Source organism: Echinops telfairi, unplaced genomic scaffold, assembly GCF_000313985.2.
Source record: "Echinops telfairi isolate 266 unplaced genomic scaffold, ASM31398v2 ScPeMD7_7424;HRSCAF=8462, whole genome shotgun sequence".
NCBI classification, from domain to species: domain Eukaryota; kingdom Metazoa; phylum Chordata; class Mammalia; order Afrosoricida; family Tenrecidae; genus Echinops; species Echinops telfairi.
The window spans coordinates 81,462,693-81,487,200 of NW_022111324.1; the positions used below are offsets into that span (position 1 = coordinate 81,462,693).

Consider the following 24,508-nt stretch of genomic DNA (forward strand, 5'->3'; position numbering starts at 1 on the left):
AAAAAAAAAAAAATTAAATACATAGCTTTGGAAAAAAAATTCTGGTTATTTTTGGGTTACCCCCTCAGAAAATGAAATTCCTTCCTCATTATTTTTTCTTCTTACCTGTCTAGTTGTTCTGATGGTTACTGGTGAACGGATTATATCCCCACCACTCTTAAAAATAGTTTCTGTAGTTTGGTTCCGTTTCATGTAACTATTGACTCAGCTTCTCCTAACCTTAGGCTCCCTTTTCACTCACTTAGAAATGTATGAATACATTTTATTCTCTAGTATCTTTCTGTTGAGTTTGTTTTTGTTCTATATTTCAATTGCCTGGTGGCTGTATTGCAGAGGTTAGCAGAAACTTTTCTTTGAGATCAACTTATTATAATACATTTTTTAAGCAGTGAAAATGTCACTTTACATGACTAGTACTTTCACTTCTGAAAAGTGCATCTTAAGGACCTAGCTTCTTTAAAAGGAATTAATATAACTAGCCTCTGGACTTGATGGAGGGAGTAATTGCTACTAAATGAGTTTTCCCATTATACATAACTATCAAAGCAGACATAGTATTTAGACAACTGCTTTAGGGATTGGAAGCAGAAAACTATGATTTTTGAAAGAACTAATTTCATCAGGTACGTCTCACCATTTCCAAGATTAGGACAGTTCTTCATTGTGGTACAGAAAATTGAAGTTATAGGTAGAATATACCAGCTGTACAGAAAACCAGCGATCTATTTTTTCAGAAGGAACAGATCAGAATTAGGGTTGACTGAGGTAACTGGAAGAACCCCATGGTGCAATGAGTTAAATGACGGACTGCATACTGAAACAGGGTTTCAATTCAGATCAATTCTACCCGATGCAGTGGGATCACTATAGTTGACAGTGGAAGGCAGTGGATTCGTTGTTTTTATTTTTTGTTTTGTTATATTTTTGGTTTGAGGGCAGCTGGAATCTTCAAGACTTGGCATTTGAGAATGTTATACAGAGTGAGGGCCTAAAGTCTATATGGGAGGCTTCCATCTAAATAAACAAACATATATGTAGATAAAAAATGATAAGAATTGTCATTGACTTTTCATTTGAAGAAAAAATTTCAAATTGAGAATTCTATATCAAGCAAAAATACTTTTATAATTGATGGTGAATTAAAGGTACTTTTAAATAAATGAAAATGGCGAGAATTTATTGCCAGTAGTCCTAGATGCTCATGAAGGTTCTTTATATCAAAGTAAACAATACCATTTGGTTACTTGATTGGTGTATATAGGGATAACTTAATGAATTGATATGATAAGTAGGAGGGTAATGAATAAAAATACTATCTTATATATCTTTTAGAATTTACATAAAGTCATTTGGCTGTAATGCAAGGTTTGTGACTTCTGGAAGTACAAAGCCACAGAAACAGTCGGAGGTGGGCAGAGGTGCTGTACTGCTGCAGGGTATTTCACGTGTGATGTATGAAATAGGTTGTGCCAAGTGTGACATGAGGAGAGGAAAATGACACGTTGAATATAACATCTGGAAGTTGTTACACACAATTGCACAGTGTGCTACACTGGAAAAAACTGCAGAGGAAGAGCTTTTATTTACCTACTCAAGTCTTGGTCTCAGAGCTGGGATTCCTTCTTTGGAGTCTCATGTTCACCCTATGCAACTTATTTTCTAAGGGCTGGTGTGCCTGCCCTATAATTCATTCTTATTTTGTTTAAAAATAAGACAATCTTTTAACTTTTTCTGTCTAGCACATTCATTGATGATCTCAAATTACTTGTATTGACCATACCAGCATGTTAGTCATCCTTTTAAACAATTGTAATATAGGAACTTTTTTATTTGTTTGAATTATCTTTTATTTCTTATCTAAGTCACTAACTATACATACCGTATATACTCATGTATAGCCGAATTTTTCAGTACATTTTTTGTGCAGTAAAATTAGGTTCCTCAGCTGATACTCGGGTCAGCTTATACTCGAGTGTATACGCTGTTACAAAGGCAGACATTCTTCCCTCCTCCAGATCTTTTTCTCCAGCAGCTGGCACACATTTATTGATTAATTGGGAGGCATGTATTCCCGCCAACATGGAATCTTCCCATTCTCCAATGGATAATATTGTTTCTCAGTTGATTTAAGGTTTCCTTTATGTTTATTAATAAAGTTAAATTTTTTTCTACTACCTGATTACCTATTTTGTCTATAGATACTTCATGAATTTTATTTCTATCATACATGATAATTTGTTTAAATTTGATGTTCAGTAGCATTACTGTTCTTGATTTCTATGTATTCATCTTGAATCAGTCAAACTTGCTAAATCTTTGTATTCAATGAAATTGAATGTAAATTTTTCTAGGTTTTCTGTATAAATTATCATACATAAAGTTAAGTCCAAAGGTATTGTTACTAGGGCTCCAGTTCATACATGCACCTGTTTATTTCAAACAAGGTATGTTTAAATATGTCTCTTTAATCAATGGATGACAGCACATAAGCTCTCTCCATAACTTTATTGCTTTAGTTTTGCTAGAATACCTTCATTAGAAAGGATACTCATTGTGCCATGGGTTGTGGGGGGCGGACTATTTTGAGGTCAAATTTTTAACAAAACTCAAGTGGACACCTTCCCAAATCATTGAAGCCTTACAATTTATGGGAGTGCACCCCCCCACACACCAAAAAAAGCAGTTTTAGATGAATCAAACATTTTAAGGCCAGGAAGACCCCCAAAAATGAGTCAAGAGAGGGAAATCTTGAGGACTAGGGAAACTGTGGCTGAAATCCAGAAACTGTTGGAATACAATTGCTCTTGATGCAATATCTACTGAAGTTGGAATCTCATATAGCGTTAGTGTCTTTCTTTTAAATGAATATCTTGCTCTGGCAGGCTTTCTGCTCAAGGGTGTAAAAAGTGTTGTGCATTCAAAGATCAGCTACCTCAAAAGACTGATTTTTAAAATCCTTTAAGCAAGGTAAAAGCTTAATGAAGACAATTTATGTACTGCATCATAACTGGGGATGAGTGCCAATATGATCCAGTGATCAAGTTCCAATCAGGACAGTGGCTTCTGAGGGGCTGGTTCTATTGAGCTATTTTAATTGAAGACAGACTCAGTTCAAAAGGTTTTGGAGGGACTTCTGGTAAGATGGCAGACTAGGTGGGTAATCTACTCAAAGCCTCTATTAAAAATACACAAAAGACTGACAAAAATATGGATGATAATCCCGGAACCCCGAGTTTCAGTGGAAAGGATAGATAAATATACTGAATACCAACTAGAAGAAGCTGAACAAAAACATTGAGAGGAGGAAAATGGAACCAGTGAATTGTCAGCTGACCTTACACTCTGTGGCCGTCTTGAACTTTTTCTAGCAATATTCAGGACATCTGATCCTGGGCAGGCAAAATTCCTTTTACACCTAGATACCAGTCCCCAACTTCCCTGTGAACCCAAAAGTTTCCTTCATGGAACATACACTAATGCAGCACCCTTCTGAGTTGTCAAACACTCCTTAAAAAATCTGTTGTCCTGACCCCAAACATAATATAAATTTTAGGAAACTGCATCTAGGACCTTGCTTCCCATTTGCTTCACCTCCCTGCCCCTATCCCTTGAACACCTTGATTGGCAGAGGGCACCAGCCCAAAGCAGGTTCCCTGTCCACTACATTTTTTCTTCTCTGTGGATCCTGCTCCCCACCTGGTTTTCTCCTTTTTCGTCCCTTGTCTTTTATCCTGTCTTAATGCTTTCCACTTTTCTTTTTCTTCTACTCTCTATTTTTCTTTTAGTGTTTTCCATTCACTATCTTCCTTTCTCTTTCCCCTACCACATTTTGTTTATTGTAATATTCTTTTGTTTTTCACTTTTCGTTTTCTCTACCCCTATTTTTATTCTCCTCTCAATTTTTACCATTCTCTTTTCTTCTCCTGCTTTGCCTTCTCCCCCGTTGCTTGCTTTTTCTTCTTCATGATTTAATTTTTTGCTCTTTTGTGTTTTGTTTTTTCTCATTTTCTTTCTTCTCTAATCTAGTGTGAAACAGAAACCATGTCCACACAGCCCAGCAGCACCCATACCATCCACATCCTTACCCACTCGACAATGACAACTACTCACTTTAGAACCACCTGACACAATAGCACCCAAAACAACCAAATCCAAGCTTATCTGTACTACAAGCATAGCTAACAGGCAACTGTGTACACAAAATCTCTTATCATGTTCACCAGAATATAGATGGTGAATGCCCAAGAAACCAGCATATAATGATCAGTTAAATACAAATGTACCACTTAATGTCTTTTAGTCAATTTTAGTTTGTTCATGGAAACAAGGCAGAGTGGCTCAGACAAGTAACCAAAATAAAAAGCCAGTAACCTTTTCTGTGGAAGGAATGGCATTGTAACTACCAGATAAAGAATTCCGAAGAATAATATTCAGATTTCTTCAGTTGATTGAGAAAACGATCAAGAAAGCTACAAATAAAATAAAGGGGAGGAAAAAACCCACACACAAATTTTAAAGGAATTCAGGAAAAACTAAAAGAGCAAACTGACAAATGAAAAATCAGAAACCATACAAAAAGAGCAAATAAAAAGCTGAAAGACTATAACCTTTCGGAAAAAAATATTACATTGAAAGGCAAGAGGATTCGTGTTAATTCAATGTCAGGCTACATTATGAAGCTCAAAGACAAATCTCTTAATATAAATTCAGTTAAACAAGGGAAAAAAAAGAATGAAAAAGTGTAAAGAAAGACTAAAACATTTGCAAGGTAAGACCAAAAGAAAAACTTATGGGTAGTAGAAATTCCAGAAACAGAAGAGACTCACAAAAAGCTTCAGTGGAAAATTGTTGAGCAGTTGTTGGAAGAGAACTTCCCTAATATCATGAAATATGCGAAGATAAACCGTATACACTCGTGTCTAAGCCAAGTATTTCAGCACATTTTTAATGCAGTTTTTGTGGTAAAATTAGGTTCCTTGGCTGATATTCGGGTTGGCTTATTCTTGAGTATATATGGTACATTCATACAGCTCAACAAACTCTCAACAGGATAGACCCCCAAAAGAAAATCACCACTGCGTATCGTATACTTTGTGAATGGGGTGAAAAAGTTCTGAAAGCAACCAGGGGAAAAGTGAAAACCTACCTACAGAAGAGAACCACTAAGACTAGCCTCTGATTTCTCAGAAACCATGAACACAAGAAGGCAATAACATATCATATATAAAACGTTCACAGATAAAAAAATCAACTAAGAATGATGTGTCCAGCAAAATTGTCCCCGAAATATGACAATGAAACTAGGCTATTTGCAGATAAACAGAAATTAAAGGAATTTAAAAAAAACCAACCAACATTATAAGAATTACTAATGGGATTTATTTGGATAGAGAACCAGCAGACAATAGCCTGAGATTAACATCCATGATACCTCCACCCAAAAGTCAAACCAGATCTAGAAGTATCTAACATAAAACAAAGGCAACTGAAAATAGGAATTTATAAAAGCAAATCAAAAGAAATAGGATAGTTAGGAAACTTTTAAATGGGAGAGGAAGTCAAGCCCAGTTCAAGATTGCACAGATTCCCCATAAAGCAGGGAAGAAATTAATAATTTACAGGGAAACCTCAGCAAAAATAAATAAATCTTCTCAAAATAAAATGTCGGGAAATAACAAAGATTAATAAACTTAAACAACAGCAATGAAGAAAATGACCAGAAAACGTACAAACAAAATAAAATCTGCATAGAATATTATGTGGAAGAAACATCTGTTGCGCCACTTATGAACAGAATACAGCAAATTGACAACAGTAAATTTATACCAATCGAAAATTGCACTGAATAGAAATGTATTAAATGTATCAATCAAGAAACAGAGGATAGCAGAATAGATAGAAAGCATGTCCCATCAGTATGCAGTGTACAAAAGACACACTTTAGGGGTAGGACACAAATTTATTAAAAATCAAAGGATGGAAATAAATATATCAAGCTAAGGGCAATAAAAGCAGGGTTGCAATATTAATTTAAGTTAAAGTAGATTTTAAAGCAGGAACAAAGTATAAAGAACAAAGACATTATATAATAAAGGGGTCATTGGGAAAAGAACATGGCCATAATACATATCTGTGCACTCATAAAAGAGTCTTAAAATATATCAATGCAATTCTATTAAAATTTAAGAGAGAACTACACAATTCTACATTAACAGTAGACTTCAGTATACTACTTTAGATGAAGAACAAGACAACAAGAAAGAAATACACAGAAAAACTAAATACAATCAGCCAACTTGAACTCATATATGCACAGAACATCACATATATGCACAGAACATTCCACCAAACCACAGCACAATGTATGTTCTATCAGGCGCATGTGGTACATTCTCCAGAACAGACCATATGTTAGGGCATAAAGCAAGCCTTAATAAATTACTAAAAAGCATCTTCACAGGTCACAATGCTTTAATCTCAGAAATAATTAATACAAAGACCGAGTGCAAAAGCAAATACATGAAGATTACATAACATCATACTTTGTTAAGTGTTGGATAATAGAAAAAAAATTTATAATTATAGAAACTCAGATTAAATGAGAATGAAAACACAACATTCCAAAACCTACAGAACAACACAATTAGTAATCAGAGGATAATTTATACCAGTAAACACACGTTAAAAAAGAAGAGTCAAAATTTACTTATTAACCCAGCATTCCCTAGAATTAGAAAATAAAAACAGCAAAGCAAACCAATAACCACCAGGAGAAAAGATATAATAAAGATTAGAGCAGAAATGATGAAAAATAAAACAATATAATCAAGAAGACTAGATTTTGGTTCTTTGAAAGGATTAACAAAAGATTTGACCAACCACTGGCAAATCTAACAACAACAAAAATGAAATGGTTGATGTCTTAATAGAGCCAGCAAAAATAAAAAGAATAGTAATATATTTCTATGAAGAATTTTGCTCTAACAAATTTGATATTGAAGAATAGGAAGATTTCTAGAAGCATTTTACCTACCTAAGCTAACATGGACTGAAATAGAACATTTGAACAGACCCATAGCAAAGAAAGAAATTGATCAGGTCTATAGAAATAGTCTTATCCCAATCAGCTTCGCTGGTACATATTGTTAACCTTCAGAGAAGAGCTGAGACCAATTCTACTTAAACTTTTCTAGAATATCATATAGGGAGACCGGAGAGTGTAAGATATGACAAAATAATAATAATTTATAAATTATCAAGGGTTCATGAGGGAGCAGGAAAGGAGGGGAAAAATGAGCTGACACCAAGGGCTTAAGTAGAAAGCAAATGTTTTAAGAATGATGATGGCAACAAATGTACAAATGTGCTTGACACAATGGATGGATGGATGGCTTGTGATAAGAGTTGTACGAGCCCCAAATAAAATGATTAAATTAAAACAAAAAGAAAAGGGTAGAATACTTCCTAATTAATTTTACGAAATGAGTGTAATCATCATTCGAAAACTAGGCAAAGATATAAAAAATGAAAATTATACACCAACATTCCTCATGAACATAAACACAAAATTATTTAAGAGGCTCCCTGGTTGGATAAAGAGTGGTGGAAACCCCACAAGTATATAGCCCTTTGTCATACTGTGGGTTTGGACATGTACTTAAATCCGTGGCCAAAGATGCTCAGTCAAACAATAAACAGATTTATAAGGAGAATAGTATTATTAGTTACCCACAGCTTAGAATAACTAGCCATTTCATATCAAAGGGCCAGCTTTTAACCAAGGAAATGTTCAGAAGGGTTAGGAAAGAAGGAATGAAAATAAGAAACACAGGGTGGAAGTGGGGTAAATGTTACACCGTGGTACTTGAAATGTCTTGAAACAAAATGCGTATATGAATTGTTGAATGACAAACTGATCGGTAAACATTCATCGACTTCATAACAATGTTAAAAAAGAAGTAAATAATAATTACCTATAATTTGGTGGGGGGAAGGTTATGAAGATGGTGTCTTGAAATTTCAAGTGTATCATGATCAATTTTTTTTCAAGAGGGCTTCTTAGGAAGAAGTTTTAGGAAAGTTGAAAGCCTTGAAAGAAAGAGACAAGAAAGTTGCTTGAAGAATTTTACCCCATCATGACAATACGTCCACTGACTTCTTCCAGGGTAGAATTTCAGTGGGAAACCTTCCTCCATTCACTGTATAGCCCTGGTTTTGCCCCTTTCAGCTTCATTTTGTTTCCTCAACTCAAAAAACATTTAAAAGATACAGATTTTGAGTTCCTCAAGGATGCCACATTTGTCATTTGACATGGTGTACTGTTTATACTCTAGTATAAGCCGACCCGAATATCAGCCGAGGCACCTAATTTTACCACAAAAACTGCACTCAAAGTGTGCTGGGAAACTTGGGTTACACTTGAGTATATATGGTAAATTGAAAAGCACAGAGTTATTTGGGGGAAGGGATACGGAACTACTAACTAGAAATATATAGACCTCTATTGAAAGCTATGTGGGGTAACAGTAGCTTTACAATTTGCTATTTTATTAATAATGTATTCTAAGATATTTTAAGTACTTTTTTTTTACTTACCCTCATAGTCTACAATTAATGACCATCTTTGGTTTTTGTGTTTGTTTATTTTTACCTTCTCATTCTTTATATGGTACTTTTTCTTACTGTGTAGTTTTTATGGAGCCCTGATGGCGTATGGTTATATCTTATAGGACAGTAGTTCAAAAACCATCAGCTGCTTCACAGGAGAAAGAGGAGGCTTTCTACTCCTATATGAATTACAGTGTCAGAAACCCATAGGGTCAGTTTCACTCTGCTTTATAGGATCGTTATGAGCTAGAATTTATGAAATGCCAATGAGTTTATTTTTTTGGTTTTAGATTTGTAGCTTTTGTTACAATGTTAAATAGAGACGCCAAAAGGGAACTAAGCACCTTTTCTTCTTTTTCTTAATGTTTTTGCTGTTTCTGATTGAGTATGATTGCTGAATATTTTATTAGATTATGGAAATTTTCCTTCTATTTCAAATTTATTCAGAGTTTGTTGTGGCCATTATAATATTTTTCTGCACTAGTGAGTTGATGTTAAGACTTTTTGTTGTTGGTTTTTTAATCGGTTAATAATAAAGACATAGATTTTCAATGTTAAATTATCCATTCTCCAGATAAATATAACTTAATCCTATTATTTATTAATATATGCAACAAATTGCTAGATACCCTTTGTTAATACATTATTCAGGATTCTTACCTAACGTCCATTTCTGAGCTGTTCATTCTGAAATTGCAGTATAATTTTCCTTCACTAATTGTGTTTAATTTTTTTATCTAGGCTATTTTAACCTCATAAAATGAATTGAATAGGGTGACATGTTCCATTTCTTTGACCATTTTACCTACAGAATAGGTTTATTGAGTTTATTGGTTTCTTATAATTAGTAGGACTTTTAAATTCTCCAGCATTGGTGGGATTTTTTGTTTTGTTTTGTTTCTTCTGTTTGCTTGTTTTGTGGGTAGACTTTATACTATTGATTCAAATTTTTTAATGATTATAGGTCTCTTTGGTTTTCTATTTCTTCCTGAGTCAGTTTAGGTAAGTTATATTTTTTTCTATGAAATTGTCTATTTTCTTTTAGTTTTCAAGTTTATGGGTATAACATTGTTCATACTACTCTTCCTAGTTTTAAAATCTATCTTGCACGTGTACTGTTGTCCTTTTTAATTCACAACATTGTTTATTTGTGCTTTTCTTTTCCCTAGTGCCTTTGGTTATGTACGATCTTCCTATTGTCAATTCTAAACATTTTATAAATTCAGTTAGACTTATTCAGCAGGCCATTAATTATAGGTTTACATTTTAATTTCCATAATATGTTACTTATTTAATTATTTGGTTGTTAATTTATACCTTTACTTTACTGGAGAATGGCTATATCATTTTGTTTTTTAATTAGTTGACATGTGCTTTCTGACTTTTTAGTGTTCCATGTTTATTTTAAAAATTAATTTTTTAGTGTAGGCTTTTGTATGTCGGGGGTTTCAAAAAGTTCATGGAGAAATAGAATGAAAAGATAATGAAGTATTTGCACCAACATTTTGAAACTCATTTTTATATAAGTCCAGAAGGTTAAATTTGTTGATTTTGCTGCTCAATTTTAAAATTTTCTTATTATATTTATTTCTTTGATATCATAATTGTTATTTATAAGCATATTTTACAATACTTATATGATGGATTTGTTCATTTATTCTGATCACTTCCAGTGTTTTACACAGATCTTTTATGGCCATGTTGTTACATACAAGTTATCTAGAGTTATAATTCCAAGGTATTTTTAAAATTATTTTAATGAATTTTTAAAAACTTAATTATTTTGGCCTTAGAGTATTTTGACTGATAGTTATTTTAATTTCCTGTGGTTTAATATATGCCTCACATATCTTTTTTCACCTTCACTTTCTAAAAAACTAATGTGTCCTTATTTTTTGGTGCATCCCTTTTAAGTAGAATATCACTGAATGCTAGTTTTGTTTATTATGCAGTGTGATAATTCTATCTTTTTCATAAATGATTTTTGTCTATAAATTTTATGATTATCAATGTATTCAGATTTATTTCTGTCATACATTAGGCTATTTACTCTAGATTTTGTTGGTTTACATGAATGCTTTCCCCTCCTTCTTCTTTCCTTTCTATTATGGCTTGATCCAGTTTAGTTTCTCTTTAAAAAATTTTTTTGGGAATTTATACATTCTATTTCAGATTGTCTAATGGTTATCTTTGAAATTTTAACATTCATGGTTTATCTAATACCTAAAGTTAGTCAATTTCTTCACCCTATTCCAGTCAAAGAAAGTTGTTAACACTTCCCTGAGCTAACATGTTACTATTTTTAGTATTTTAGTTTCAACTTCTTTTTCTATCCCAAATAGTTATACCCATCATAGTCGTTGTCATCATCATCATTATTTTACACAAATAAATGTCAAAAGTTTATTTTTTACTATGTCTATTTCCGTTAGTTTCTAGTATCGCCTTTCACCTGAATTAAATTTCTTATTTTCTTAGAAGTTCATCTGAAGTGGTTTGTAAGTGGTGGCTCTCTCAGTCTTGTTCTTTATTTAATGCTACCTTCTATATGAACGTTAAGGAACGTAGAGAGTGCTATAATGGAAATTATATTATCTCCTCAATTTCAATATTCAATTCTATTTTCTTCTAGCTTCTGTTATTGTTAATAATACTTAAGTTGTCATTCCTTGGTGTGTAATCTTTATTTTTACTGTTTCGAAGATCACTTTGTCTTTAGTGTCTTTACAGTATACATCAGGGGGTATCCCACTCAAAACAATTTCTTTTCAATGCTATATATTTAAATATTTTTACAAAACAACCTGATCACCTTCAAAGTACTCTCCTTTACACTTACTGCTTGCGATTCCTTTCTTGGACGCATTTTTCAAACTCATCTGTTTGGATGGCTTGACAGCACCTTCCTCGCTGTTTTTCTTCGCCTCTTCTTCATGCTGTCATATTGTGTCCTTTCATGTCCCTCTTCATTCACAGAAACAAAAAGAAGTCACACGCACCAAGGTCAGGTGAGTAACGTGTATGGAGCAAGAGAGGCATGATGTTTTTTTGCCAAAAACTAGCACACTGAGATGGCTGCATGAGCAGGTGCATTGTCATGATGGCAAAACCAGTCCCCTGCCTGCCACAAATAAGGCCTTTTTTATTACACACTGTTACACAATCTTTTCAGAACCTCTAAATAGAAAGCTTGTTTAACAGTGTCACCTGGTGGAATGAACTCCAAATGCATTATCCCCCTCACATCAAAAAAACAAATGAGTGTTGGGGTTTTTTTAGGTACCTCTTTGTGTATCTATTTGCGTGTATCTGTTTTATTTATTATTTTATTTATTATTATTAGGGATTTAATACCCTTCCTGCACACAAGAATTCACGTTTTACATACTTTTTTAAATGTTCAAAGCTTTTTGTTTTTGAATATAGCTTTTCTGTAATTACTCTTTAGTCAGCTCTCATCACACATATGTAGAGTGTGCTCATTCTAGCATCCATATCGCTTGACTTTTGTTCTGTATTTTCCAGCTTTATCTTTCCTTACTGGTTGCTAATTTAATACCTCCAGCTTTTCTTTGGGTTTATTATTTTCTTCACTGAATCTAATCTTTCTTTGCCTATTTATAGCTTTTAAAAGTTTTTCAGGCTAGTTTATTTCTAAGACATCTTGATTTTTAAAATATTTGCGTTTTCTTTCATAGTTTTTCTTTTTTTTTTTTTAATGTCTTTAAAGATTTAAGGGGTCACCCATTGAATTCTCACCTTCCATATGGGAAACCTAAGTTTGACTACGACTATGGCTCTTCATGTGCAATCTCTTAATATAGGCTTTGGTTTTGCTATGATGCTGGACAAACTTCTGCTGCACTTGCAGGCCAAGATAGACCGAGTAGAAAAGCTTGACAAATTATTTCAAGAATAAACCAGTGAAAGTACTGTGGATCACAGTTGTCTTGTTTGCAATTGATCATGGTAGTGTTTTGTTCTATGATACATGGCTGCCTTGAATCTGGGGCCACTAATAGTAATAATCATTTTTAAAATACTTATTGTGTAGAATGTATCTGGTAATTACTAAGGGTCTAATTGTACATTTTATCACACTTTTTTATCCTTGTTCATAATGGGTGTTCTTTCATTTAATATGTATAATTGGATTTTGAACTTATCTTCACTGGAACATTATGTATGAACCCTGTGTGGCCAGATTTGAGCATCTGTCCTCCAGGCTAGTTTTGAATTTGTTTGTCCAGGCTTCCTAGAGGCATCTAACCTAGCACCAGTATTTTTTATTTCATCGTTTTATTGGAGGCTAGCCTCCCTGGCATTCTAATTATGTCAGTAATTTTGTACCCAATACGGTACATTGTTTTGCATGAAATTTGTTGTTTTATATTGTAGGCCTGTAATTCTTAAAGAATTTACTCATTTTACTCTCTCTAGTAGACATTCCAGGTATGTTAAGCTTCTCTGACAGTTAACATTTACCTGGAGCCACACTCGGGATTTCCGCCAGTGAGGCTAGTACAGCTCTTATCACAATCCATCCATCCATCCATCCATCCATCCATCCATCCATCCATCCATCCATTGTGTCAAGCACATTTATACATATGTTGCCATCATTTTCAGAACATTTTCTTTCTACATGAGCCCATGGTGTCAGCTACTACTTTTTTTCCCTCACTCCCCCACCTTCCCTCCTGAACCCTTGATCATTTATAAATTATTATTATTTTTTTCAGGTCTTAATGTCTCCCTTCACCCATTTTTCTGTTGTCTGTCCCTCTTGGAAGGGGTTATAGGTAGATCATTGTGATCGGTTCCCTTTTTCTACCCCCACCTTACCCTTACCCTCCTGGTATTACTATTCTTATTATTGTTCCTGAGGGTTTTATCTGTCCTGGATCCCCTGTGTTTCCAGTTCTTATCTGTATCCATGTACATGCTCTGGTTTAGCCATATTTGTAAGGTAGAATTGGAGTCATGATAGTGGGGAGGCGGGGGGAGAAAGCATTAAAGAACTAAAGGAAAGTTGTATGTTTCATCGGTGCTATATTGCACCCTGTCTGGCTCTTCTCTTCCTTGTGACCCTCTGTAAGGGCATGTCCAGTTACCTACAAATGGGCTCCATTCCACCCGCCCCCTAATTCACATAGATATGACTTTTTTTGTTCTTGGTCTTTTTTTTGGTTTTGGTTCTGGGTCTTTGATGCCTGATACCTGCCCCCATTGACACTTCATGATCACAAGCTGGCATGCTTCTTCCATGTGGACTTTGTTGCTTCTCAGCTAGAGGGCCACTTGTTTATCTTCAAGCCTTTAAGACCCCAGATGCTGTATCTTTTGATAACTGGGCACCATCAGCTTTCTTCACCACATTTGCTTATGCACCCATTTTGCCTTCAGTGATCATGTTTGGAACTAACACCAGTATTTATATCACATTTTTAGGTTGAGAATTCTTGCAATTAAAAAGCAGTGTGAATCATAATCCTAAATTGTGGGACTATAATACCTACAGTTATGAATTCCTAGGGGAGAAAAAAACTTTTCAAATAGCCACAAGTCAAGGTAAACACAGTTTCTTTTTATCTTCTCTGTAGGATGACAGTTTTTTTATGATTCATCCTATTATTTAAAAGACATCCTTTTTGGTCAAGATTATATGAGGTGGCAGTCTCTTGGGTTAACCCTCATTTCTTGTAAGTTGATTTGATATGTTAAAATCTAAGCATTTCGAAAATGAAATAAAAATTCTACAATACTCCCCATGACTCTCATGTTTATTAGCCTGGTTCTCAACCATTTTTGGATTATTGGCCTCCAATCATTTCTCTTATAACTGTTTAATATGTTTTTAAGGATGATTGTGGCCTTTTTTCCTGGCACTTAGAAAAAAGATTTTGTAATGGAAGATTGTGAGAATGGTGTGGGGGTTTTGTCTGACCTCATCTAACTTTGCTTGAGGGCTGTCGTTATTGTGGGGTGCCGTGGAGTCAGTTCCGCCCCATAGCTACCTTACTCACAATAGCATGAAACACTGCTGAGTTCTGTGCCATCCTCTCAGTTGTACCTATGCTTGCTTGAGTCCATTGTTGTAGCCACTGTGTCAATATGTCTCATTGACGGCCTTCTTTTTCACTCCCCCTCTTACGTGTGTGTAGGAGAATCAAACTCAAGATAAGCCCAAGGCCAGTTCTTTTTAGGTGGAGGTCAGGTAGACCTCCAACCTCTTTCCGTCTTTACTAATTCTGATACCAAGCATCCAACCCATGGCACAATGCTTCTCTGCTGGGTCTGAAAATTCATTGCAGTGGCCACACAGAAGTCACAGGCAAAAACTCATAATTATGGGCTTATCATAGAAGTTAAGAGGTTACCTAAAATTCAGAATCAGAAATGCTCAGATACAGTTTTTTTGGGTGTGGAGCAGGCACATCCCTCTTTTCTACTCGGCTTCTCAGCCCCTAGTTTCTGTCCTGCTCAAGCAAGTGGTCCAAAGCTCATTGAAAGCTGCGGATAAATGTTCACAAGGACTCTACTCTGTCATAAGTCTCAGCTGCAAAGCACTCTGCTCTAGCTGCATGGGTGGGCAAACGTAGCTACACTGATTAAGTGTCCCTGATTAGGCAACCCAGTTCACATGTAAGCCTTATGCCCAAAGACACTCAACTTTTCTCACTGTATGAGTTAAGAAGAATCTACATAGAACCTCCTCCCTGGGGGATGGAGAACAGAAAAGTGGGTGAAGGGAGACATCGGACAGTGTAAGATATGACAAAATAATAATAATTTATAAATTTTCAAGGGTTCATGAAGGAGGGGTGAAGGGGAAAATGAGCTGATATCAAGGGCTCAAGTAGAAAGCAAATGTTTTGAGAATGATGATGGCAACAAATGTACAAATGTGCTCGACACAATGGATGTATGTATGGATTGTGATAAGAATTGTATGAGCCCCCACTAAAATGATTAAAAAAAACAAAACAGCTCACTCACAGATTTGGCTCATGCTCTAGCTCTTGCTTCTGTTGCTGTTACTCCTGTCCCCCACTCCTGCTGCTCTTCTGATGTCACAGCACTGTCCCTCAGATTGAGGAGGTTCAGCTTATAGGATCTTAGCACAAAGGATGCACTCCACTCCTGGCTCCTTGTTCTTGTGAGATCCCTCCACCTGCTTTTGAGATGGTTCATTTTATACCTAGTTTGACTGCTAAATTGGCCAGTCTCCATATTAAGAATTTTATGCACATATTCCCATGATTCCACCCAGTCATTTGGTGGGAATTTTTAAAGCTATTTATAAGAGAACCATATGAAGTAATTCACAGCACCACAAAGAGTTTTTTAAATAGTTAACAGTGTTGTCAAATAGAGGGTCTATCCTGATTATTAATCATGGTAATTTAGTCTAGAAAATCCAGAATATTAACAAGTTTGATAGAGTACTTTTAGAAGGCTCATTTTTAATATGTTACTTTAGGGCTCATTTTCTATTACTGTAGAATACCGTTTAAGATAGACATCTATATGTATGGATTCTGATAATAGTTGTACAGGCCTGCATTAAAATGCTTTTTAAAAAATAGACATCTAGGATCTTTTTTAGCTACTTAATTTCTCATTTCTATATAACCTGCCATATTTGAATTCTCAACTGTTCTTTTAGGATTTTATCATTTGAATGATGTACTTTGCCCCTTCTCATAATTGAAAAAAAAGGTGATGGAAGAGATCAGTTTTGTACTCAACAGTCCAATGCATTTTGTTTCATGGCATTGAGAGCAATTTCCACACTACATATCACTCATCCCACTTCCTCACTGTTTCCTGTTTCTATTCTTCCTTCTAACCCTTTGAACTTTGTTCTTGGATAAATGTTGCCCTTTTGATCTGAAATATTTGATTATTCTAAGCTTTGTGTACCTCCCGAGTGTTTTTGTTCCCCTTATAGACCTATTACTTAGCTGAGCATAGGGCCATGGAAGTGAATTCATTTCCAGACCTGCAGGGTGACTAAGGGTTCCAATCTTGGGAATTCGACCATTCTCTATCCAACTAGTACATCTGGTCCTTTAGATTTTGAGTATTGTTCCATATTTTTCTCCCATCAAGGAGATTTTAATGTGATCCCTTTTAGAATAATTGGTAATGGTAGTTTGATACTGTCTAATTCTCTTTGCCTCACCATCATAAAGGTTGATATTCACATGGATTTTTAGCCCATTAGACTATTCGTTTGTTTCCATGTGTCTTCTGTTTTCTTCACTCTTCTTTTCCTTGGACATATGCACCCTGAATGATCACACATGAACTTTAATACATCAGTTTGTACTCACTAAAGATGGATGTCTTGTGGACTGTGTATGCTAGTTGGCCTTGGGTCTTCCCAAGACTGTGGTCCTTTGCTGCCACACTCAGTTACTTATTCCATAAAGGTGTTTGGTTATGTCTAAGAATTTTACATAACTTTGCTCTCTATTTGTTATAAAATCGTTTTAGATATATTTGTAGCAAACGTAAATACCCAAGTACAGATATCCTCTGTCAAACGTATATCCATGTGAATAGTCCTGCTCTCCGTGCCACATCCATTGAGCCTGTGTATCTATCTTGTGCATCTAGTCATAGACTATTGTTATTGTAGGATTGGGTATATAACAGCATTTACATATTTTGCCTTGAACTCTTCACTCCTCCTAATATCTTTCCTTGTCTCTTATCATTTTTATGCTGACTTCTGCCCTGTTTTACTGAGAATGTTTGTGGTATAGTGTTGACAGTTATTTTCTTACGTTGTTTTTGTTTGTATTTTAAGGTGAATTTTTTTTTTCAACACTTCATATATACTTGCCTGTATGTCAGGTTTCTCCCCCTTAATTAATGGTAAATTTTCCATAGTTGTCTTTGTATGTATTAGTCAGACAGATAAATATCAATAATAAGAATTTACTAAACCAAATATTCTGGTTTTTGTTAATAGCTCTAGAACTTAAATCAGTTTGTTTCCCTAAATGTATGAGACTAAGTAACAGAATGATAAAAGTTCTTTATCATTATAAAATCTGGAAATCTATTCATGTGAATATTATGTACAATTTAACTTATGTGCGCAAGGGAACTAAATTGAGATAAATACAAAAATGAAATGAGATAATAATATCTACTTTATGTCTAAGAATAAATTAACTTTTTACATTAATAAATTGTTTTTATTTGAAAATATTTTAATAGCTGTCCAAAAATGTAAACCTCTTCAGGTCCAGTCGTCAGTAGCTGTTGGAACCCCAGATTATATCTCTCCTGAAATTCTTCAAGCAATGGAAGATGGGAAAGGCAAATATGGCCCTGAGTGTGATTGGTGGTCTTTGGGGGTTTGTATGTATGAAATGCTTTATGGAGAAACACCATTTTATGCAGAATCTCTGGTGGAGACCTATGGAAAAATTATGAATCACAAAGTTAGTATATCTTTTGTCTTTCAAATTGATATAAATAATGCATAAAATAAAAATATGATAATCTTAAAATAAGATTTCTTCTAAAAACAGTAGAAATTCACATAGCTATGCATATCGCAACATGACTGGCATTAATCAAAAATCAAATTATGCATACGATTATTAGTTGTAACTTCTCATGTATTTTATCAGGTTTTTAAAATAAAAAAGAAATGTAATGGTCTCCCCACTAAGATGATTGAATAATATTATAAGAAACTTATACAGCATTATATATTAAAGTATATGTATAATAATGGCTAAATATAGATAAAAATTATCACCCTTAATAATAATTGAAATATAAATTAAGAATGAGGTGTGTTGTTTTTCCCTGTCAACTTGACATAAAGAAAAGAAAAATAATGCAGTAAGATCAGAATGAAGTCTTACACACTGCGGATAGGAATATAGTTTGGTGACTGTTAAGAATTTTTTCAGTATGTATATATAGCTGAATTAAAATGGTTGGGATGTTTGATTACACAATTTCAGTTCTAGGAATCTGCATTAAAATATTTGGTCAAAGTGTATACAGTGATACATATTTCAATATTTCTAAATGATTACAAAACACTGGAAATAATCTAAATGCACCACAGGAATGATTTATTAAATAAAATTTTAATCTGTTTGGTAACAAGTGAAATAGAAATAAGTTGTTCATATTACTGAGACAATAATATCTACTTTATGTCTAAGAATATATCACTTTTCATATTATTATACTCATATTACTGTAAACAACTGATTTCTATTCCGTTTGTTACCAAACAGATTAAAAGGAGGAAAAGTTTTAATTTTTCAGTTTCGTAAGATTGTGAACAGTTGTAAAAACTTGGGACTTATAGATAGGAATAAGAAGGATGATAATTAACCTGTTTAACTTGTTATTTCATGATATATTTGTGGGAGCTTGCCAATTGTGTGTGTGTATATTAGTGTTATGACATAATATTATTGGTCATCTATACTCTCTTGAAATATTGACTGAAATTTCACCAGTTTGAATCTATTCCTTTTCAATCTTAATAACTGTTTAAACTATTTTAATATTTAACTTGTTTATTATAATACAATGTGTGGTATGAATTAGGCATGCACATGCAAGTTTCATATATGGAATTTAAGGTTTTTAAGGAAAAGTGTCTGTTCTCATTCAGCTCTATCTCCCCTTTAGTACCAGTGCTTTGTACCAGGAGACACTGATTAGATATTTATGAAAAAAATGTACTTCTAAGAAGAAGAATAAACCCGTTAAACTAAGTTTTATACTTGTCATTATTCTCCATTTAGGAGAGGTTTCAGTTTCCAGCCCAAGTGACTGATGTGTCAGAAAATGCTAAGGACCTTATTCGAAGACTCATTTGTAGCAGAGAACACAGACTTGGTCAAAATGGAATAGAAGACTTTAAGAAACACCCATTTTTCAGTGACATTGACTGGGATAATATTCAAAACTGTGAAGCACCTTATATTCCAGAAGTTAGTAGCCCAACAGATACATCAAATTTTGATGTGGACGATGATTGTTTAAAGAATTCTGTAAGTATGGCATTGTGAAAATGTTCCTTCTCTCTGTTTCTCTTTAATATAATTCCTAAATAATTTTATGAACCTTTCAAATGATTTTATGGATTCTGGTTCTTAGTCTATCATAAATTTAAAAATTAGAGGGTCAACTGGCATAAACATAATAATTTATAACTAGGAGCAAAATTAAAATTCAAAGACTTAATTAAATTAATATCAATTGGTGAGATGTGTATATGCCAAAACTCATCTTCATAAATTGTTGATAATAGTATAGAATGGTCAGTTTGGAAAGGATAATGATGTCTATGAAGTGCACCAGGGACATATATAAGCCACAGATCTATGAATGGATTATGAGTGTACAATTAATCATAGGCCTAATCTGAGAGCAATTCATTCTTATGGTGTGGCCCTACTAGATACTTGCCCTCATGAAAAGATCAGTGAGGTGACAGCTAAATTAAAACGGAAGAAGCACACCAGCCTGTATGATCGAAGGATTGTAAATAATAAAATCCACGACTGGAGGGGAAAACAGTCTAAGAGCTTAAATTATGAGCACCTAGTTTGCAGAAGGCTAGGGGTGATAGTGAAAAGTCCAAAATCTATTTGTAGAGTGACCACACAGATGAAGCCTCTAGTAAATTACCTCTGACCTTTGACCAGGGATCTGAATAGCCTTGCTGTCAGAGAGAGTACATTGTAAAGTGAACTAATGTAGATGTAGTTAGCTTAAAATTTAACACCTTGCCACTTCTTTTCCCTTTTTACAGTATGAAATTGGCTCTGGTTTTTATCATTTTCTGTTATCTTTCAACAAGAGTTTTTCTGTTTTATTATGGTTATTCGTTTGTTTGCTTTTTCTCATTGTTTTTGTATGTTTTCTTTATATGAAATCCAGGATAGGTACATCTTTAGAGACAGTAACTGGATTAATAGTTTCTTGGAGTTATAACAAGGAAGGTGGGGGGAGGTTTGGGTAGCCAATAATGACAAGTTCAAGAAAGAAGAAAATGTTCCAAAGTTTATTGTAATGATGATTGCACAAATATTGTTTAAACCATATGATATGAATTGTGTTTCAAGAAACCTTAAAGTTTTTAAAGTAAAGAAATAAGGCTGTCCTTAAGGTTCTGGCAAAAGGTTCCTTGTCTGTTAAGAAAAAAAAAAGTTAAGTATAAACTTGCTCTCTGACACAGCAATTTTACTACTAGCTATATACAAGAGAATAGAAAATATATGCCCACATATCTTTAGATCTAGAAACAGTTTACATGCCAATCAAAATATGATACACACACACTGGAATACTTACTGTTCAACATTAAAAAGGAATCGACAACTGAAAAATGGATTAAACTTGTGTGAACCTCAAAAATGTAACACATGAAAGAAGTCATGAAAGATTAGACTATATAAAGAACAGCTAAAACTGAATGGTAAGACAAATAACCAAATTTTTAAATGAATAAAATATTTGAATAAGTTTCATTTATTTTTCAGAAAAGGCAAATTTATAGAGAAAGATACAGATTAGTGGTTGTCTGGAGATGGACGTTCAAGAAAGACTTCTCTACATATTGGTACATGGGTAAAGAAGTCTTTTTAAATTGGCTTATGTTGGAAAAATTTCTTATAGGAAAATTAACACAAGATTAGTTCCAAGAAGGGAGAGGTTGTATGTCACAAATGTCCCACTTTTACAAACTAGCTATGACTCGGTCTTCTCTATCATTAGCTGACACCTTCTCCCCTTCATATAGTCCCTTATGTCCTGGGGTTCTTCTGTTTGTTCCAATGGCCCCCTGAACTCACTACATGAAGGGAAATGCCTCATTAGTTGTGAGTACTCATTACGTCCAAATTCAAAATTCACATTTCCATACAAAGGATCCTTTTTATTCCTAAGGCTTCAGAAGCTGTTGAAATCAAATAGAGATCCAGCAGAGAAGGCCAAACCAGGTGTAAGGTCTGAAAGACACTTTCCACTGCTGGCTCACCTTCTTTCTAGTAGTGACCTTCCGCCCCTTACTTCTAAATGGTTCACCTGATACTCTGCAAGATGGCAATCACTCACAGTCTGAATCATATGATACAATGAGTGAAAGGTCATTTAGTGGGAATATTAAATTTATGTTTATGGCTAGAAGAGCTTGTGATAATTGTTGCACAGTCATATAAATTTAATAAAAATATTAGATTATATACTTATGTATATTTTCATTTCTCAATTATGCTTTAATAAAGCTGTTTTTAAAATCTCCTTGAATAGAAAATTTAAAAACCAATACTAACGATTTACTTCTGGAATGAAGTGAGTGATTAGAGAACAAGGGTGGACGAGAGTCTATCTTTATGCATTTAAACATATTTGTATGTTTTCAGTACCAGACATTGTATGTTGTGGGTTAGGCATTGTGCTGCTAATGTCAGTGTTTCAAACACATTAGCTACTTCACAGGACAAACATGAGGCTGTCCACTCTAATATATCGGGTTGCTCTGAGTAGGAATCAAATGAGTTTGGTTTGGGGTTTATATGTACATAACTTTAAAAATTCAATAAAGTCAGCCAACTAAATTTTTAGAATTAGATGATAATAAAACTTTTTAAGTTTGATAAGTTTATTAAATACATTGACTTAATTTTTAAAATAAACTTTTAAAACAAATTTTATAAAATTTTCTTTAATTTTCACTAGTCTTTTAATGTAATGGTTTATTTGTTTGTGGATTGTTTAATCTATTATAAAACGTAAAATGTTTTTCCTTCTCCTCTACTTGATAAATATTACGATTTTAATTAATTAGAAACAAGCCAGGATTTCTTAGTGAACATTAGTGTATATTGACTATTTTCTTTTGAAATGCCTACTTTATCCTGTGTGAAACTGTATATTTTAATAGGATAATAAATAATGATGAGTACTAATGGTGAACACATTAAGATTATCTTGGCATTATTTTGCTTATGTCAAGAGTGATTCCCGAGAATCCCAGGGTAGTCAATATATTATTACTATAATTATATAATACTTAGTACACAGTCAGTATAAACAGTATTACTATGATTTTTTTTTAAGGTATAGATTTCTCACATATATTAGAAAACAAAGGGAATAAAAATTTTAATAGTTCCTTCTGGGAGATTTTGTAATTTCATACGCTGTAATTATTTCTTATATAATTTTACTGGGAATGAATTACTACTTTTCTCTAAATAAGTCGTCAGCACACCTTTTCTTTTCAGGCTTTGGGGCCACATGTTGTCTCTGCTGCTGCTTCTCTGTTTTACAACTTTTTAAACATTTAAATACCACTTTTCCTTGTAGACAATACAGAAACAGGGCCGCATAATTTGTTAACCTCTATGATAAATAAATGAGTTACGTTAAAATTTAGGTAATTAAGAATAAAACGTATCAGTTCTTAAATTTCTTGTTCTATTTTATAATTCTCTTAATTTGAACTTTGATTTTTATTCAATATCAGACTTTGTATATTGTAGGGTAGGTATTGGCTGCTATAGTTGGCAATTCAAACCCAATAGCCACTTCACTGGACAAAGATAATACTGTGTACTCCTGTAAAGATCCACAGTCTAGGAAACCCAAAGGTTTTATACTGTGCGTTTTTATCTTAATGCTATATACTTTTTCATAGTATAGTGCCATATTCAAGACAGATAAGATTCAACATTTGGACAATCATATATACATGTGTCTATTAACAGAAAATATTTATAGCTCAGCCTACTTGTGATCACTACCTGTTACTTACCAGATGCTTTCCTTTTTTTTCCTTAGGAAACAATGCCCCCACCAACACATGCTGCATTCTCTGGCCACCATCTGCCATTTGTTGGTTTTACATATACTAGTAGCTGGTAAGTTTCAAATATGAAATTTTTTTACAATTTAAAAAAAATTAAAATGAAGCACAAATGTGTAAGAGGGTTTTAAAAATTATTTGATGATCCTACTAGAAAAAGTCCTCACTTGTCTATCAGTTTGTCATACTGTGGTGGCTTGCATGTTTCCATGATGTAAGAAGCTATGCCACAGGTATTTCAAATATCATTACAGTCACCCATGGTGAACAAGTTTCAGCAGAACTTTCAGAACAGAACACAGTAGGAAGCAGGAATAGGCAGTTCATTTCTGTGGTATTATTCACTGAAAACTTTACGAATAGCAACAGAACAGTGTGGGATATAGTGCTGGACAATGAGCCCCTCCGGTTAGAAAGCACTGAAAATCTAACTGGGGAAGAACTGCTTCCTCAAATCAGAGTGGACTTTAATGATATGAATGGAATAAAGCTTTGGGCGCCTTAATTTGCTCATGACTCAAAATGAGAAGAAATGCCTGGAAAAATCCATTAAAAATTAGAATGTGGAATTGTGTAGTGTGAGTCTATGAAAATGGTGGCTGTCCAAATGAGATAGATGTGATGCTAGACATTAGTGAGCTAAAGTAGACAGTATTAGCCTCTTTGAATCACACAGTCTATGGTGTACTACGCCAAGAATGACAAGTTCAAAGAATGGCATCACATTAGTAATCTAAAATAATATTTCAAGATCTATCTTGAAGTATAATGCTGTCTGTGCTGTAATAATATCTGTATAGTTACAAGGAAGTACACTTAATACTATTATTTAAAGTGATATAAAAGCCACAAATGCTAGTGATGAAGAAATTGAAGAATTCTCTCAACTTTTTTAAGCCTTAAATTGATCAAACATGAGTCTAGATGCATTGAAAATCACTGGCGACTTAAATGTGAAAGTTATAAACAAAGAGGGAGGATTACTAGTTGGAAAATATGGAGGTATCTTGTAGAATTTGACAAATGCTATTGATT

The 24,508-nt window shown here is 33.9% G+C and overlaps 1 protein-coding gene across 4 annotated transcripts in view; it reads left to right on the forward strand.

The window, feature by feature from the left end:
- The window catches only part of CDC42BPA (CDC42 binding protein kinase alpha), a 303,883-nt gene that overhangs the window by 113,906 nt on the left and 165,469 nt on the right, over positions 1–24,508 (forward strand). For all 4 annotated transcript variants that reach the window (XM_045297994.1, XM_030887740.2, XM_004699965.3 and 1 more), the window contains exons 7-9: positions 17,868–18,068; positions 19,404–19,652; positions 23,449–23,528. In XM_045297994.1, the coding sequence (XP_045153929.1) occupies positions 17,868–18,068; positions 19,404–19,652; positions 23,449–23,528 (530 nt within the window). The remainder of the gene's footprint in view (positions 1–17,867; positions 18,069–19,403; positions 19,653–23,448; positions 23,529–24,508) is intronic.